At 41.2% G+C, this 19,912-nt stretch overlaps 1 protein-coding gene across 3 annotated transcripts in view; it reads right to left on the bottom strand.

Moving 5' to 3' along the window:
- Positions 1 to 17,625, bottom strand: part of PARP8 (poly(ADP-ribose) polymerase family member 8) — a 110,443-nt gene extending 92,818 nt beyond the window's left edge. Inside the window, exons 1-3 of one of the 3 annotated variants that reach the window (XM_050716197.1) lie at positions 17,508 to 17,625; positions 16,908 to 16,981; positions 16,143 to 16,197 (exon numbers count right to left, since the gene is read on the bottom strand). In XM_050716197.1, the coding sequence (XP_050572154.1) occupies positions 16,143 to 16,197; positions 16,908 to 16,981; positions 17,508 to 17,509 (131 nt within the window). In that variant the 5' untranslated portion in view covers positions 17,510 to 17,625. Of the gene's footprint in view, positions 1 to 16,142; positions 16,198 to 16,907; positions 17,333 to 17,507 lie in introns of those variants that run through there. The other 2 variants (XM_035566126.2, XM_035566127.2) reach the window with 2 other exon arrangements.
- Between the last annotated feature and the right edge of the window lie 2,287 nt (positions 17,626 to 19,912).

Raw genomic sequence — 19,912 nt, 5'->3', positions numbered from 1 at the left:
GGATCAGAATACACTGACTTTACCAGTGAAACAAAATAAGATTTTTTTTTTTTTTTTTTTAACTCATGGAATATATCCAAGATATCAGGGGCCTGATGTATCCTTCACAATTCAGTGGCTCCCAAATCTCACACAGACGGTATGCTGGAGCTGCAGCTGTCACTTTACTCAAAAGACCACAAAGAAGCAAGAGTCTTACAACTGCTTTGTATTAAAAGATGGATATAGAGGAAAATTCCATTGAAAAATACATGAAGCTATGTCAACTGACATCAGATGAGTTTCACTTCCCACAAGGAACTCATTAGCTGACCCAGGAGACAGAAAATTGAATGCTCATTAAAAAGTCTTTTGATATCTATGTTGCTAACCAGCCGTGTCTCCTAAGCACCTACATTTCTGCTCCAGAACCTGACCAGAGCTGCCTGCGTCCAAGCAGCTTTACACAATTAGTCACTGCCATACAGAAAGAATTAGGGCTCGTGAGACACAACTTTAGAAACCTTCACAGATAAAACAGCAAACGAGATGGGTCTTGGACAACGCACAGGTTTTAAAGAACTTTTAGGCACTGGGTTCCTCCGGTGGCCCCAGCTCTGGTTTAAGGCCGGAGCAGCCTAACAGGAGGGCTAGAGGGGCTGTCAAGTCTCACATCTGAGCATCCTGGTAGTACTGCTACCTTGGGCATGAGAGCAGCAACATGCTTTCAGAGGGGGTCTGCCCCACCGATGCTGTGAAGGAAAGCGAACCACTGCCACCAAACATTTAGTGACATTTTGAAACGAAAAGGTTGGTGCAGATACCTAATGCTTAAAGACTCTAGACAGCAGGTAAGTACCTAAATTCCCTGAAAGTGCATGTCCCATCATAAGCCTGGCAGCTTTTTCTGCCAGCCACCTTAGGACATTCCCTCTTCATTTGCTGAGGCTTGAAAAAGCCTACTCTCAGCATCCTTGGAGCTAGCTCTCAACACTGGCAGCTCCAATACACAGGAAACCAGACACAAAGCCAATATGTGTTGTGACATGTGCTATAAGAAATGAATAAACTTCATTCCACAGATATTTTGGGAATGGCTCAAAAGGTCAAACAGTATAGGCTTCTCTGATAGAAACACCACACTGCACTCTTACTAGTACACTGGTGAGAAAATAAAGTTCATAGAATCACAGAATGGAAGGGACCTTTAAGATCATCTAGTTCCAATCCCCCTGCCATGGGCAGGGATGCCACCCACTAGATCAAATTCTTAGATTTTATTCTTAAAGATGAACGTTTTCACCATGCTGTTTCTCAGGTCACCTCTGCCGTATCATTTGTTATTTTATTATTTTAACTGTGCAGTAGTTGGTTAGGAAATAATGAAAGCTGAAAGTTCAGTGACACAACATCCCATCATAAATATGAACATATGCTAATGCCAGCAAGATAAACATTACATAGTACGTGTTGGAGAATCCTGAAGAAAATCTCAGAAAAAGCAGAATCCCTCACAAGTCTAATCAGTGGACAGTCTGCTGATCACCTATTCTTCTTTCAAAATTCTATTGACTGTGGCATTCTATTGACTGTGGCATTGACCATGTGAAATGGTCAATGTTGACGCAAGTTACATTAAAAAGGAAACAAAATGTAAGTATGAGGAGCATTTAAAGACTCTGTTAGCTAGATAGATGGCCAGAGAGATAGATGGGGTTAAGTTCTTCATTTGTAAATAAAACCAGTATCATAGCTTTAACTTTATGAAGATGACAGCAGCTACAGGTATTAAGACTGCAAAACAAATCGAAGCAATTTAAAGCATAAGTGGAATTATTTCCAAATGAAATTTGCTCATACATGTTAAATATTGGCCTCAGTTAATCCAGTCATCTCTAACTGAAAACAGTGGCATGATACAGGCAAAATACAGCCATATAAAGGAATTTCTACTGCACTTTCTCTTTAATTAGGCTTATGTCATCTCATCAATTTACATAGTCTTGAGGTGAAGAGGAACAGACTAAATGCAGAAACCTTTTCTGTGTTTAATTTCAGTCAAAATACGAATCAGCAGCAAAATGAAAATGTTTATGCAATAATCTACTGAAACTTGTCAAGTACAACAATAAAAAATTCAGCAGTTCTGACCAATTGACTTCAAAGTAAAAATAATCTATACAGGAAAGTCTCAAAATCACCCCAGGCCACTCAGCCTTAACCTCACAATTTAATAATTTCTCACTAGAGAACACTACCTAGTTGATCACGAGCACATTGAATCAATAGACACTGAAATCACTGAAGTTTGAGAGCAGTAAAGGATTCTCATTTAGTAGCTGCTAATGTCCCAGATAACTTACTACCACTGCAGAGCCATGTGTAGCAATCCAAGAAGAAACTTCAGAATACTAGAGACAGAACAGCTCCACTGTTTTATCCACCTGAGCCTTGAATGCATGTCAGTCAGATACGTAAATTAATTAATTAAAAACATATATATATTAGAACAAGACATGATATGGATCACCCTCAGCTCTTAAAAATAAAATGAAACAAAACCTGGCAACACATCTCTGAAGGAAGTAACTCTACCATAATACCTAACACACCCAGCTTCAACTTCTTTAAAGAATTATTCACTAGCATTAAAAATAAATGATTAACAACTCTCAGACAAAAGAGAGGTAAACAAATAATGAAAAGAGGCTGCTATTTACATTGTGCTTATTGTCTTCTTAAGTATTTTAATTATAGGTGAAAGTAGATGGATAGCAACAAATAACATCTTATCCTGTCCTCACTGTTTAACTCGTAATCTCTTTAATGAAGATGCCTTTCCATCCACAGCCCGACGGAGATTTATGACATTGCTTCCACTTTGCACCATTGTAACCCAGACGAATCCAAACCCCTGCCTTTTTTTTTTTTTCTTCTTACCACTCCCTCCGGATTTCTCTTCTATAGTCCTTCATGCAACAGCAGTGACAACGAAAAGGAAACAGCAAACCCCTTCCTGTTACAAGGCTCTGCCGTGTACAGTCACACATTAATGCTCCCCGAGGCGATGGTGCAGAACCTCTGCCACGCTCCTGGCCATTGTGGCAACTTACCAGGAACCTGAGGGGTTAAACTCATTTGCATGTACATATAAAAATGCGCACAGATTTGACTCAAAGAAAGAAAGAAAAAGAAAATTCTTATTATGGAGCACAACTGACGTATTCAGGGCTATAAAACCTCTGAGAAAGGGCAGAATGCTAAAGAGGGAGCTGGCAACGTCTAAAACCAACATGCTTGCACATTTTTGATACGGTCTGGAGTGGCTGCATATGCTGCAGGTTTGCATACAAGATATGGAATTGCTAATGGAAAAGAAATACTCTCTGCTTAGCTCCTCTCCAGCAGCAAATATTTTATGCTCAACCTGAAGAACTCAGAGCCCGCCAGAAAGCAATAAGTAAGGCCTGCAATCCACCTTCAACCTAGTTTTTCCAAATTTCACAGATACTGAACTCACAGAACTCCTTCCACTTGCCTGACGGTCCTCTAGCTGGCAAGGAAAGGGTGTTTCTCCCCCCACCGTTATTTCACTGAAGTATTTCATGATTTATTTCCCCTGGCTGACTCCCACCACATGGGGCTGAGGAGCTGGGCTATCTGTCAGCCCGTCATGCATCGTTCTTGCGCTGGCACCAGCGGAGAACAGTCGCTCGGATGTGCAGTGGTGCAGGTCACAGCGACCCAGTGCCAACAGGCACACCTGGTTTTCAAGCCTCACCCTTCAAAAAGTATCAACATACCCACAGAGCCTGGCTTGCACCAGTGAAACTCTGCCAACTGGCCTGCGACATGAAGAAGGGACCAGCTTCCACCTGTCACATAGATCAGTACAGAACAAAGCAGAAGCCAACCAAGGAAAACTTCAAACAGCATCACAGAGGGCAAACAGTTGCCCTACATCGGTTACATTACTGGATAAATGCATTAAAGGAAGGTTTTAATGATTCCCAAAGCAAGTACTCAACACCCTTGAAGTTCAGAGTGACAACAGCACCATGTACCTAACAAATTGTGCGGTGTTACTGATGGAAATATCAGAATATATCCAAGGGAGACTGAACTGAAAGATAAGTTACTGGAAAAATAATCTCAAAGATCCAGAAAGAGTGCTTTTTAAAGAGTAAGTAGCCTGTAAACTGAGGAACAGGACACAGAGTAAAGCAACATCTATTTTATTTACTTTGCAGTCCTATTTAAAACATTTTCTAATATGCCTCAGAGCACAGAGCAATTATTGATTCAAGCTAAAATACATTCTTATATGTGTGCAGCATCTACAGTGAAAGATCTGAAATGCATACTATTTCTAAACATCTCTGTTGAGTCTTACTTGGGTACAACAGAAATCATAGTCAGAAAAGTTTTTAAATCGAAATCGGCCAACTACTCAAGCTGCAGCTGCAATTATTTCAACCGATTTTTTTTTCCTATCCACCCACAGATTAGACACAAAAGCCAGAATAACGAACAACAATGAATACGTGATCTCTCTGGTTAACAGTCTTATCCTTTGTTATTCTGGTGAAACTTCCTAAGAACCAAAAAAAGCATCTTGGGATATGTATAATGCAAAGAGAAGTGAAAGATATGCCATCTATAGCTGCTCTGTGTTAACTTGCTTAGTACTGTTAATAATACCAACTAATTCATATCTGTCTGCTCCAACAGTATGATCACAATGGATATGGTTATTGTCAGAATAAATCAACATGCGAAGCAACTCTGGAAAACAAAAAGCTAGCAGACAGAACGGAGGAAAATGAGAAGCTGGGAAGCAATGCAAAGACAACTGCATAGAGCCCTGCTCGCCAGTGGCACAGCCAAAATGGAAATGACATAGACAGGACTGGCGTGAAACCTCCAACTTCCGCAGTTTCAAGTCATCATTATCTCTCAAGATGGAGTGCAGAGATGGTATTTTCTGGGGAAAAGGACTTTCCTTGGGACAAAGTGATCATGTGGGAACGATTTCATTGCAAACAGACACAGGGCTCTGTGAAGCTCATCCTAGCACTGCAAGTGGAAAGTCTTGGCCAGCGCTTTTGCTGATGCAGTCACACCACATGCAGACCTACAGCTCTAATGCAACACTGCTGAGAACACGTGTTTACCATGTGTGTAAACTTCTTTATCAGTTCAGGCATATCTGCCCCACTTTGCTCTATTTAAGATTCTTTAACAAGATGAATATAATTAGACAGCTCCTCATTGCTATAAGTTGGAATGACTTTCCTGAATTCCATGGCAATTTGTCAATTTAAACTAGCTGAGAATATGTATAATGTTACATCACGTAAAGTACAACAGAGGAATAACTTGGGACAAAATACAAATGGGAATATGCTGTAAGCAACCACAGCAATAGCAAAGTGCTCATTAATGCCAGCAATTTATGACAATTTTCTCAGAACTGATGTCAAAAGCTCTACAACTGTTACATACTCTGAAATAAGCTGGAGACATGCTTTAGAAATTGCCAAGCCACAGAAGACATGCCATTTTTTCACAGAGCCCTTCTTTGATAGTTCGTCAAAGACCTGACCCGCTGCTCTTGCCTGATGATGCCACTATTAACAGAGGACGTGGGGAAAGACTTGGTAGCCAGGGTAAAAGCTTTTCTTGACCCTAAATGATCAGTTTATGTCCTCCACAAGCAAAATTGATAGCCTTTGAAATTTTTACCCTTACTCATGCAGCTGCAATTCTTGCTCACTTCGCAGACAACAAATGCCTAATCTTTACTAGCACACTAGGAGGCCAGTAGCTTCCACACATCCATGCCCGCTTCGAAGTGATGCAGCGCTACATGTAAAAGGTATTAACACTCCATATCTCTGTGTGTCTGTCATCCTTGACAAAGGTCAGGTTTTATATGAACTACAGGATGAATATAATTCTTCATGCCTTAAATAAATGCTAACACCTTTACGAAGCAGTATTTTAAATATCTATTTATTTTTGTTTAAACACAGAAACAATATAGTAAGCAATTGTTCAAAACAAGAGGGATGACGTAAAACAAATAAAAGCTTATCAGTATAATATAAATTCAGGTACAGAAAGAGCCTTAAGTCTTCTTCTATTCATCTACTCCCTATAGTGTTGTACATAGGAAGGATGTACGTCTTTTGATTCACTATTCTAGTTAAACCCAAAATAAATATACGAATTGGCACAAAGAGCAAGAATACTAAACACAAACATTCAAACAAACAAAATGTAATATCCAAAACATGGAATTGTAGATGTCCTTTCAGATAGAGACTACCTAGTAAAATACCTTAACAAGAACTAAACTGGTGGCTGCTAATCCCATGTAATTTTATTTCAGTAACAAAGGCAGGGCACCTTTAACCAAGACTGAAGTTTGCTCTGAAAGTTCCTTCAATAGCTAAATTTGGCATGGGGAACATCTAGGAGGCACAACTATATGCCCAATGTTCTGCTGCTCTCATGTTATACAGATATTTGTAAATAAAAGGTGCAAAAGGTGTAAATAAAGTGCACACAAGCCAGCTAAAGGCAAGAGAGACTGCATCTTTTGTAAGCTGATGATGGTGACTCTTCACTTCATACTCTAGAGACCAACACTAAGCTACTTTAAAAATTCTATTGGCCTGAGTTAACAAAACTAGTACACGCCCAAGGTGATTCTCGCAGAGGGTTATATTGCCCCTGCTGCCACCCAAATATATCCAGTTTCAGTCTTCCCATCATCCACTGATAAAACATGAGTCCTTTTTCAACATACAAGCCTACAAAATCTTAATGAAATTTTACACCAAGCTTAACAAGCCTTGCTGTATAGGACAGTTAAATCTTCATAGCAAATAATTCTCTAACGTTACAACTTCTTACAAGACAAGAATTAGTAAGCTCAGTTTTCAGTTGGAATTTCATTAGAACTACGGCAAAGTACAAAGATTTGATGTAATGTTCATAGTACCATATTCAACCAGTAGAAAACATTAATTTTTGTAATTATCTATCCATACAGCCGAACTATTGATAGAACCCATAACTGCTATAAAGCACTAACTGAATGTACATTTTCCAGAAGTTTTTAACACTTGCAGGTTGTCTTTTTTTTGTCTGAAGTACTGTAAAACTCTTGGGTTTTTTTAATGTTTCCACTGTTTTGAACAAATATATAGTGAAATGACCAGTTTTCACACTGGTAATGTCGCACATTTTTAATGTAGACTAAGTTAATACAATCTTTTTAGGTGTATTCACAGAATAGTTCTCTTTACGAAATCAGCAACTGTTTCAACTAATGGTTATGTGTACAAAAGGCTCTGAAAACATTTTGGGATTCAGTTTAAGATCTAATAATCATTCTGAATGAGTGACAGGTGAAGAGATTTTCATGTGGCCTAGCAAACTATGTTCTTAAGAAAGTACTGTGACAACCTGGTTTTCAGATGCTAAAGCTGAAGAAGATACAGAACAGCATAGTTTTTACAACTGGCCTTCTGTCTTTGCACTTTGCCATGACAGTGGCTTGACAAGAATGTATGCAAGAAAGCTGTGTTTCCTTGGATAAATTGCTGCTCTCCCACCATCCAGGAACGTACTCAAATATGAGAGAATATCTGCAAAGGTATCAGGGTTAAAACACAACTCTGATCTTCCTGAGTACCCATCTGAAAAGTCACCTGGACTGCTGCTCACTAGGCGTGTCATCAGGAACAAATAAAAAAAAATTGGCAGCATCACTGTGGACCCAAGTGAGCCCCATCACATGAGAGGAATTACTCTGGATTTACCCTGCTGTAATTGAGATCAAGCAGTTGATCATTAGCAAGTACATTTAAGACAAGGAAGTGCTTCCTGGTCTTAACACCTGTATGAACCCCAGGCCCTACTCTGACAGAAGAGCATCCTAATTATTTTCCTATCTTTCATAATGATATGATTATTACTGGGTGAGAATTCTCATTAAAGATGAATTTTTCAACATTAAGAAAAAAGAATGAGTAAGAATGAGCAAAACTACAAAACAAACACGCAAAATAACAACCCTAAAATAAATCATTCTATCATTTGTAGAAAAGCTAATGACCTGGAATACCATGTCTAACCCATGGGCTATTTTTCCTACTTGAGAGAAAATGCTATCTGCTACAAACACCTTAGTGGGTAGAAACCAGGCAGTTGAGCAGTGCAAAATTATCCTGCCTTCTAGCTTTGCTCTTGAAATATGAAAAATTCTTACCTAGAAACATAAAGTGGAACATTCATTTAAAGCAACAAGATTTCAAGATGGCAACATGTAATACATGAGAAAAATGCAGAATGCTACACAGTTTGAAAGGAACTTAATTCTTCAATTATATACTTCTTTTTACAGATGGAGTATCACCATTTTTTGCACTCCCTTTTGGCAAACAGTATATTTCATTACACAGGAGGCATGCTGTTTCTCCTTTTATTTCTGATCACTGCCTTGAGGCTGGAAGGAGACATCTAGAGGGCTTGCTTGTTTCTCCAAGCTTCCTCTTTGCCCTCAATTCTTTGCTCCAGACGGGCTCCTGCCAAGCACTACACGAGTCTCCCTGGGATGAACTCCATCAAGGGGATTCAGCTAGGTACTGATTGCTAGGACGGGCCATGGTCTTCTACAACAGCCAAGAAAAGCCAAAGCCTTTCTGCAGGGCTCACACCAGTACTCTGCCTTCATGTAAATCACGGAAGGATGCTCAGCCCGCAGCCTTCACCCATGATTGTTTCCTCCTTGACAACTAACCCTATGCGAGTATGTGCGAGACTGTGACTTACTCCCACTCGATTAGACAATGCCAAAAGCATTTATGATGTTGTTTAACCCCTGTAGTAAGGGAACACAGTGTCTGACATAAAGCTCCCTCGATGTAATGGGTCCTCCCAAGAGAAGCCTGACTCATAAAAGCAACAATTGTTCCCCGTCATGATGCAAGGCTCTTTCCTGCTCTTCCTCCCATAGAAATAGGCTGGATGCAATCTGGCATTTAGATCTGGAGCACGCAGAAGGCTGTCAGGGGTAGGCATTGGAAGGAGATGTATTTCTGTACCTTGTTAGTCCCTCTTCTTTCAGTGAGATTTTTCTAGCTTCTGCTGCACAGGATAGCAGGCTTATCTTTATGAGTCAATTTCACTCTGTTAAAAGGAGCTCCTTTTCCTCAGATGAGGCAAGTTAAAATGAAACATCCGTAAAAATTTTCACCCTCCTGTAGCAAGGAGGACATTAATTCTTAAAAGCTGTACTCGTAAGTGTGATTTATTTAATGCCAACGTGGAGATGCACACTGGACTTTTTCTAGATTTATTCACATTTCATTCCGTTTTTAGCTGTAACTAAACTAACTGTTTTATCTGTAACTAAACTAAACTCTCCGAGCAGTTTAAAATTTGCTTTCCCTCCAGCTGCTGAAGCTTATTAAACTAGGTGTTTTGGCTCAGAGTGATTTGACTCTGACTCAAATAAGAATTCACATTCTGCACAGTAAGTAGTCCATGGAAGAAAGATGCCAACAGGTATCTTCAGCTCGTTATTTATGAGCGATGAAAAATATGGGTAATTATTAGGGACTAGCATGAAAAATCAGAAATGGCATTGGTCCCAATACAGACAAAAGTGATCTAAATTTATTTTGTCACAGGGAACTCCACTTTTAAAATTATTTGTCCTATCACATTAAGACTAACAATGACAGCCTACAGGTTTATTTTAGGTACTTAATATGTTAAAATATGTGATGAAAGCAGAAAAGGAAGTTACTGAAAATGTTTTCTGTAGAAACCTTCAAGCACTTTTCCCAGCTCTGTGCTACTGAAACACTAAAACACCAGTGCATACAAATACACCTGCATAAAGAACCTGAAGCTTTTGAAAAGTGCTAAGCAGTACATGGTAATACTGAGACTACTATGTAGTGTGGGAGTTCAGCACTTCTGAAAACTAGGCCATTTACATGGCTGAAAACATGTTTTTCTGACAAAAGAATAGATATTAATGATTTGAATGTATTGTTCTTAGTATCAGTACAGTATGTAGCAGAGAGAGGATAGCCCCTCACTTCAACAGACTAGTCTGAGATCTCCACAAGACCACAATCCCTAAAGAATGTCATTTTTACCAGATGTAGTGATGGGTTCACTTCATACACTACTGATTTTCTAACAGCAAGGCTAGAAAAATCTGTCAGAAACAAGATCACCAAACGAAGACAAGCTCAATGAGACTGTGAGTAGAATGGACTTGATTTTGCTTTTAACAAACCCTCAACATTGCATTTAATCACTTCTTTTTTTTACTACAGTGCTCTACTAGATATCTTTTTAGGATGAATTATTTGTTAAATTACGCGTACTGAATCTCTTATAGTATCATCTATCAAAAAGCTATCTGTAGGAATATACAGCTAAGTTTCATGTATGTACTACACAGCCAGTATTAGAAGGCAGTATAGTATCAGAATAGGTAGGTTAGCTGGAATTCATAGAGGGGCTTGTCTTAAAGAGAGATTTTAAAACTGAAACTTAATTAATACCCAACACAAAACTGTTTTTTAAAAGTATCCATGGCAGTATTCAACATTACTGCATCTACAGAATCCTTAACAAAGAAATGAAAATCTCAGTGCATGCCATGTTATATCTAAACTAGATTTCCATCTCACATCACAGACTTATCTTCCAGGAAATGGTGCGGTCCCAGCAAAAATGTTAAGTCATATTTGATAAGAAAGTTCAAATTGAAAGGCAGTGTACAGTATTCCATCTATTTTGAAACAGAAATAAACAATTAAGTACAAGCTGCGTATCTACTTTTCATATCTATCTTACTACATACAGTAGGGATAGATTTTAGGAATGCAATTGCATATTAAATAACCTGAACACAAAATTAAGTGCAGCCATCAGCAATAGAAGATGAACCGTACCTGCATCAGCCCTTCCTAAGGCCTTTATAAAAATGATTCCAGCTCAATTAAAACCATTCAGAGCAATGGATTCCATCAAAACCATTTAAGTCTTAAGTCATACTTTCAGCGACACTTGCATCTGACGCAAGCCACCACGGCTTCTAAAAGGAACAGTCCAACAGCTTCTTCCCAGCCATTGCATTGCTCCCTCCCTTAAGCCAGTAAACAGTGAAAGAGACATAGCAGCTAGGCTAAAACTAACCTATTCAAAAAAAAAAAAAGACAAAAAAAAAAGTCTTAAACTAGATCACACTGGAAATGAACAAAGAAAATTAAAATGTTCAGAAAAGTGTTCCATTTTGATATTTTTGTATGGACATATTTTTTATGTCTTGGATTAGAAATGTTTTTCAATTCTATCTCTCCTTTTTGATATAGTATATAAATTGAATGTAAATTTTAAGATAAAAAAGACATGAGTTAGTCTGAAACTACTTTCTTCACTTTTTTTTTTTTGTCTTGACTTTCAGCATTACCAGAATGACACCAGGATTTCAAAACTATTCAACAAATGGAAAATCTGATGTAGACTGAATTTTATTAAATTCACGTAAGTAACACTAGAGTATGAACCTGAAAACTCAAAGGGCATACCACTAAAGGGGAAAAAACAATCATATGAATCTATTTATCAACGAGTGGTTCAAACACGTAGCGGACATATAATATGCCACAAGTTCGGATACATGGGTTTTGTCTCTATCTGTAGATAGCCTCAAACAATTTATTACTCCTTCAGTGCCACAACTTTCCAACTGTGAAATATTTCACTGCTATATTGAGGTGGGAATTAACTCATCAGTTTACATCAGAATCTCTGATGTTGCAATATTAAGCAGTATGTGTACGCCCTCTAATAGAAAACAAAAAGAAAAATATTCAAAATCAAAACAATGCAAGTTAGCAATTTGTCATTGTTTTAAGCAAAAATAAACAATTATCTTAGATCAACATTTACCTTCCCTTGCTTCTGCAGAACTGCCATTAATAGGATTATCCTGCTTATGTAGAAAAAGCAGACAAGAGCCCACTGTGCAAATGAGAGATGTTAACTAATCAGCTTTTGTGTTTAGTTTTTATACGTGTTATCTAGTTTCTTAACAACATGCTTCAATATAAGACCTGTTCTCATGCGCAGATTACTGTCACTGTCCCTCACTGCCAATGATAGTTAAGTACATATTTGAATAAAGAGATATTTCAGGACTGATATGATGTCCTTGGTTAGCCTCAAAAAAAAAAAAAAAAGTGGAGGTGAGAAAAACACTAAGAAAATGAAACATCTTTTCTTCAGCACAACCGAGCACTGCTTTTATGTAAACCATGTCAAATGACACATAAAGTGAAAACAACTTCAGGGCATCATGCATTTTTATTTCAAAGATGACAGACCACAATTCTGTTCAGTCTGCAGGGTTTCTGGAGAAGCGATGTTTCATTCAGGGGCAGATAATAGGACAAAGGAAATGAGAGATTCTTAAAAAAAAGAAAGCACCTCAACGTGTTCATACTTTAATATCCTTTTTAGATCCTGCAGTAAAAATCATAAGGAATCCAGCCATTTCCAATATTCTGTAGTTAAAGAAAAGTAAATCTTGCACAGTCACAGCACCCAACTGAACACCTCACTTTATAGGGTATCTATCACTTTCTGACAGTGAAATTAAAAATGATCAAATTGATAACAATTTGCTTCATGTTTACTACCCATATTATGTACAAAGACATGCTTCACTAAAAAATTACTAATTACAACCTCCCCAAACTAGGAAGCATCATCTCCACTGTGTACAACATCTCTAATAATTTGGGAGTGTGAGCACAGTGCATTTAAAAAAAAAAATAAAAAATGTCTGAACATGAAGTACTGTCCAAAATAATTAATCAAACTACACAGGTAAAAGATTATTCATGATAATTCATGCAATACAAATATGTTTGCACCTACAGATACTCTTCCCTCCTAACTTTTCAAGAAAAATCCTGCAGAGGTACAATCTCCTTTAGGTGTACTTATGCCAATGCAGTGACCATTTACACATATGTTATTTACACAATATATAGTAGCTTAATACGACCTAAAGGTCAAATGCTGGAACGAGTCTATATAATGAATAAAATAATAATAATTCTCAGTTTGTTTCCCTGGAACCTCTGTTCTTAAACAAAAGCTAAGTCATGCCCTCAAGGTTTGGTTCAGGACTGTCCTGTGGGAATACAAATTAACTCTACTGAAGCTACGATGAATATGCTCTGGATCAGGTCTATCTATTTGTTGTGATCTGCAAGGTGGTTATGTACCACCCCAGTGTTTGAACAGAACTAACCCAGGAGGGGTCCGTACAATCAATACGAGCAGCAGGGAAAATCGGGTAAAGGCGGAGAAGCTGGCCCCAGGAAGAAAAATCTCACAGGTATAAACTTAACAGTTTAATGAATACAGAAATCCTTGGTCCTTCATATACTGAAACAATACTGGTGCACTGACTTCCATAGGCTTACACTAATTTACCAAGAATCTGGCTCTGAGTATGTTAAGACCGCAGACAAATGGACTTAATATGTACTTGAGGCAGCTACAGGATGAAGATGAAAACCCTTAGAGACGTCGAACTTGGCACTGTTGCAACGTACGTATATCCAAGAGTAAAGCCAAGAATTCTTCTCAAACAGAAAACACATCAGCTTTTTTGGGGGGGGTTCTGCTCTGGTATCTAAACACTATGGATAAAAAAAAGCCACAGCACACACTGACCTAAGGAACATCCAGAGGAAATGAAGCATGGAAAGGACTTAGCTCAAAGCAAAACAAGAGAGTGCTAAAATACTGTAATCTACCTTACACACCATTCTTACTCATAAATCTATCTCTCAGTTTGAAAATCCAGCATATACCCTTTGCCAGTCACTTGAAAACCTGTGTTTTCGTCATTTTGCAGAACAAAGTCATCAGACTGAATATCTGAAGCAACAGAACTAGGCCTATCAGCTGATCCCCAGTCTGTGGTCACGAGCTAATAGAGGTTTTGTCACTTAGGGACGATTCCAGAATGCAATGCTTTATAAACAGCATCGCCACTCAGAAGTCCAGGGCTACAGCAATATCAGTAGGAAAAAAATCATAGACAAATGCATGAAAAAAGATCCTTAAATAGCCCTGTGCCCTCCTAATGGGATACCACGTGTAAGTTACCACCTCGGACCCTTCCTGAGCCCTTGCTGGAGTCCCGTCTGAATACCACAAAAGTACAGGGTAGCTGGTGTTTGGCCAGCACCTCCTATGAGAAGAAACCACTAACTCATCTTTGATGTGAGAAATAAAAGCTTGGCCCTCGACAGTCAAGGCTTGGAGCTTTCATTTTATGTACTTCACAACCTGGCCACTCAGTACGCCACTGTACGCTAAGAAGATTATAAAACACCTTTCCAAATAAACATAAAAAAGAGCAGAGAACCTGAAACCCATAGCCCAAAGGATGCTTTTTAAGATGTCCTTGAAATGTCAAAAGGAAAGTGAAACTTGGGTATCCTTTATGTAACAACCCACCTTCACCAATTTCTTTAAGTGTAACTTCTGAATATGCAAGATCCTGTGACTAGTTTCCAGTGAACAGTTTCCTAAGCAAATGCTGACCCCAGTTAAAATTCAAGGCTGCGAGATGCACAGCCATCTTCCGTCTCTCGTTGTAGAGTGACAACATTTTGTTCCAGCATTTATAAACCGGTTTGTTTTCCATCAGCTATGCCCTTAGGCTTTTTACCTTATTCAGCTTGGAAAAGAGAAACAATAGACAGGTTTCACTTCCTGGTTGCTTGCTGCAATATTTGGTTTAGAGATCAGTGCTAAGTAACTTTCAAATTCAATTGTTTTAGCTAAACAATAATACTTTTTGTAAGATAATTTTTATTGTATCAAGCCTTTCAAAACTAAAACAAGACCAAAACAAACGTATACTAAAACCCTAAATAAAAGAGTATACTTCAAGCAAGCCAGAAACACATCTCATCCCCAGCTACTAGTGGAACTAATCTACTCCACTGAACACGGCCTAAGTTGTCTTTCCTTCAGTGAGGAAGGACAGGATCCTGCGTGGGGAACGCATTTTCCTGAGCAGCCTACCAGCCTGGAGCCCATCTGGGAGCCTGGCCCTGCAGCCAGGGCCCGAAGCGTGCACCGAGCAGAACCAATGGCGCAGGAATGCCGCCTGCACTGAAGGGCTCGCTTGCAAAGAGCAGACTCCAGAGCACAGTACTTTAACCCGGCATACCCTGGGAAGGAAAAACAATCACCAAACTGGGAAAATTAAAAAGGAAATAATAAAACCAAGACATCTTGCCAAATCTGATAAAATTCAGCTAAAAGATAAGATGATGACCTGGCATGTACTGTAATTACCCTATCAAGTACCAGGTAACTAAAGTCTAGGGAGACAAAATGATGTGTGTTCAACTTACATGGACTTTTGACTGTTCATCTAATATTTCCTTTTGAAAACAGATGAACACAATAAATGGTGACAGATTCAAATAAATTTGTACATGCACAATCAGGTTTATAACCAAAATCTCATATCCATTTAGAAATGATATTTAAACCACCATTCACTTAAGACAATTTCATAACCTTATAAGCTATACTGACATTTCACTTAGCGTCTCAGTAGTTTAATTTGGTCAATTGCAGACAGTCTTGCGTCTGTCAAGGGACTAAACATGGCTCTCAAATGCAAGAGAATAAGGTGCCAATGTGAAATTTGGCCTATTTTTTAATAAAATCATACCTTTTTCATATTTTTTTTAGGATGCATTAACTTTGTATCAAATACTCTGATGCCTTTGCTGCGCTTCAGTTAAGCTTACGTATGGCAGAAATTCTAGGGACAGGAGCAAAAAGCCTGAAGCAGCAGAGCGCCAGGGAGCAGCACCCAGGCGAAGGAGCCTCCGACAGCTGGGATCACCTTTCTGATCACCTCCCTCCATGCTTCCTGCTCGGTTCACGTTTGCGAGAAGGCAGATGATTTACGGATGCATCCTCCTCGCAAAAGGAAGGAAAAAAAGCCTGCCAGGGCAGCGAAGCAAGGGAGCTCCCTGAGTGCAGGAAAAGAAGGGTGTCGCGACTGTGGAAAGGAGTACCTTTTGGAGCCTCCAGTGTAGGTGAAGGTAAAGGTGGAGTCTGAGTACCTGAAATCTGAAACACAAAGCGCTGCGTTATGACAACTTGGCATCCCACTCGCTCCTCATTTTGGCCGAAATCGCCGCGGTTTCACTGCCCGGCGCTCTGACAGCGACGCGGGGAGCTAGGAACGGGACTGGGGGGTGAATTTCTGCGGGAACCGGGGGGAAATGCACCAAGTCCCCCGGCCCTCTGCAACAAGTGCCCGGTGCTATGGCAACAACGGCGAGGAATTTCCATCGCCGGCATCGGCAACAGGCAGCCGCCCGCCGTGCCGGAGCGCCCGCCGCCGTGCACGGGAGGGGACCCGCCGTGCCCCCGGCCCTGCAGGCGGGTTTGGGGGGGGAGAACGAGGCTTCGGCCACCCCCTGCGACCACCCCCCACTTAAAAAAAAATGGGTAGAACATCCACGGAGGGAAAGCACGGGGGCTCTGCGCCAGGCGGCGAGAGAGGGGGGGCACAGCCGCACGCACACGCTCCCCAGCTCGGGATGCCCCCCCTTTCCCAGCCGGCTCCTGGCCTCCTCTGCCCTCACATGCCCTCGGAAGGAGAGGAGGAGGAGGAGGAGGAGGAGGAGGAGGAGGAGGAGGAGGAGGAGGAGGAAGAGGAGGAGGAAGGGGGCTCCGCGGCGGCCCAGCTGCAGGGAACGGCAGCGAAGGGCACCGGGCTCCGCGGCAGGCTCCCCGCCGCCGACCTGGCTGGCGCCCGGGTGGGGGGAACTCACCTGCAAACAGGCAGTCCTTCTCCGCCTTGCACTTTTGGATCACAACGTCAATATCCTTCTGAATCCGCTCTTGCCTTGAACACATCCCCATGAAATAGATCCCGGGTGAAAGGAAAAAAAAAAAAAAAAGAGAGAAGGAAAAAAAAAAAAAACAAAAAAAAGCCTTTATTTCCAGCCCACCCCGCCCCCCCGCGCTGCCAGGTTTAATAATTCAGCCCGAAAGATGGGCCCCGGGGCTGGCGAACAGGAGCCGCCCCGCGGGGGCCCCGGAGGGATCCGCTCGGCCGGCTGGAGGACGGCGGCAGCGGGCGGGAGCCGATGTTGCATGCCCAGATGTGCCCGCCCAGATGTGCCGCCGCTGCCGCCGGCTGCCAATTTCCTCCTTCCCTGACAATAGATCCAGCGGAGGGTGGCGGCGGCGACACGGGATCCCCCCACCCCCCCACGCCCTCTTTTTTTTTTTTCTTTAGGGGGGTGGGTGGTTTTTTTTTTTTTCTTCTTGTGGTTGCTTTTCGGATTAAAAAAAAAAAAAAAAAGAGGGGGATTGGGGATTTGGGGGTACTGGGGGGGGGGGGGGGGGGGGGCGCCGCCAAGGCTCACATCCCTGCCTCTCCCGCACCCGGTCCCTGGCGACGCGGCTAGGCTGGCGCTGCTGCGGCCGTGCCGCTCCGCAAAGCCTCCCCTCGCTCCCGGCCCGGCACGTACGGGCCCCGCCGGCTCCCCCGGCGGAGGCGGCGCGGGGGGAAGGAAGGGGCGGGTGCCGCGAGGCCGCCCCGGGGCTCCACGAAGACGTCGGCAGCCGGCTCTCGCCTCCCCACCCGGCCCCAGCCCAGGCAGGGCGGTTCGCAGGCCGTGCGGTGCCGGGGCAGCGGGGCCTGCTCGCCCGCCGTGCCATGGAAGGAGCGGGAAGGGAGCGACCGCGTGTGGCACCCGGCGCTGGGCACCGTGACCCGAAACCCCTCCCGGTCTCCTATCATCTCTCGCCTCACGGGCCCCAGGGCCCAGGGGTGTGGGTGCAGCGTCCAGCCTCCCGCCCCGAGGCCGCACAGGTGGCAGCAGCCATACATACAGGCGGAAGGGATGGGCAGTGCTGTAAAACCCAGCCTTCCTCACCGGCCGAAGTGCAGGCTCAATCCTACCCATAAATGGGTGTGAAGGCAGTGGAAACAGATCTGATGACAAAGCTCAAAATAATATTCATAAAATTTAATTTCTGTGTATTCACCTACCTCTCAACAGCACCCATCGATTGTCCATTACTGAACACAGTTTTTCTAGTGGTGTCTTCATTAGGCGAGTTTGTATTAATCAGGTATTGTTCAAGGACAGGAGGAAAACCCAGTCATTATTTGGTTATTCGTTCTTAGGTGGAAATGGCTAAAATGAGGAAAAAAGGATTCTATATTTGCTCCTATCTGGACAAGATTTCTTGTCTAATGGAGGAAGTAGAAGGGAAACTGTAATAAAAACCAGGTAGTGTTTAAAGAAAACAAAAATTGATCATGTTATATAACTCTCCACCTCTAAGAAAATAATTTATCTTTGAAAGGAGATTTCCAGACTACTTTTCAGTGCTGTTCAGTAAATTCTCTTTTACTCCAGCATGACTTTTCCAGGGTAGGATACAGAACTTGTCGCTATAATGCACTAAGGCATTGCCATTCTGTCAAGTAAAGCCAGCATGGTCAACGAGCAATGCTTTTATAGAGTTTTTCTTGGATATTGCAGTTTCAGCTTTTTGCTTTTACCTGCTTGCTATGGGTGCCCATTCTGGTTTCGATGGCAAGGTGGCATCAGCAGCCATCTTTGCTGCCTTCCACTTCATCATAATTGGATGATGTAATCAGATCTTGATTTATTCTGGTGGGTTTTTGGTCCCAAACCTTGCAGAAGAAGGTCTATGTTAAGATAGAGATATTAGAGATAAAGATATTTACAGGGAACTTATGCTGGCAGTTTGTCTTACAGCTGATTCTGACCACAGGGTTATTCTCAGTGTCATGTCAATTAACACAATTCCTGACTGCCTTTTTAAGTGTCAGACTTCCCATAGACTCGGTAACAGTGAATTAAAAAACCATCCACAAAAAAATACTCCAGTCTTGAGGAAAACTAATATGGTTGTTGGCTGATTTCACAGCATCAGCTGAATAGAATGAGAAGTCTGGAAATATGGTAGGTTAAGCATTTATTATTATTTGTTGTGAGTGGCTTTTAAATCTCTAGATTCTTGGCCACTTTGGCCTTTGATTTATCTGATGACTCCAGTACTGTTGTAGCAGGAATGGTGTCTTTTAGTGAGGAGAAGCTAGATATATAGTGAGTTCATTCTATTGATTAAAAAAAAAAAAAAAAAAAAAAAAGAAAATTGGTTGGAAAATCTAGGTGAATCTTTACAGTTAGAATTGATCCATATATATATATGGATATATAGATATATATGTATATATATATAACAGATAAAATAGGTTACCCAGAGAAGCTGTGGATGCCCCATTGCTGGAAGTGTTCAGGGCCAGGCTGGATGGGGCTTTGGGCAACCTGCTCTGGTGGGAGGTGTCCCTGGTGGGGGTCGGAACCTGATGGTCTTTAAGGTCCCTTCCAACCCAAACCATTCTGTGATTGTATGTATGATTCTTAAATTTGTAAAGGTTGACAAGGTGCTGACATCCATGTAACCTAAACTGTACTGCAACAATGTCTGTATGTGTGCTGTAATCTCTATAATGATGTAGATTATACTACTCCCTTGAAGAAACTTTCCGAAGAGTTTTACAAGTAATTTCATGAATGATAGGACAGTCGGTCTTGGAAATAATGATTTTGGCTTAAGGGAATTTGATGTATGTCTAATTGCTTTTTCAAGACTCGAAAATCAGTTCTTGTAATTTTCAGGTCTATCTCAAGTTCAGCTCAGCTCAGTAGGTTGTACAGAACTGATTACCTCAATTAAATAAAAGAAATGTAAGTAAGTTTTATATTTGTATTCCCAGAAACTTAACCTG

This window comes from Cygnus atratus, chromosome Z (genome assembly GCF_013377495.2).
Source record: "Cygnus atratus isolate AKBS03 ecotype Queensland, Australia chromosome Z, CAtr_DNAZoo_HiC_assembly, whole genome shotgun sequence".
Classification (NCBI taxonomy): domain Eukaryota; kingdom Metazoa; phylum Chordata; class Aves; order Anseriformes; family Anatidae; genus Cygnus; species Cygnus atratus.
The sequence above is the reverse complement of the archived record's forward strand: the minus strand, read 5'-3'. Positions and strand labels throughout refer to the sequence as shown.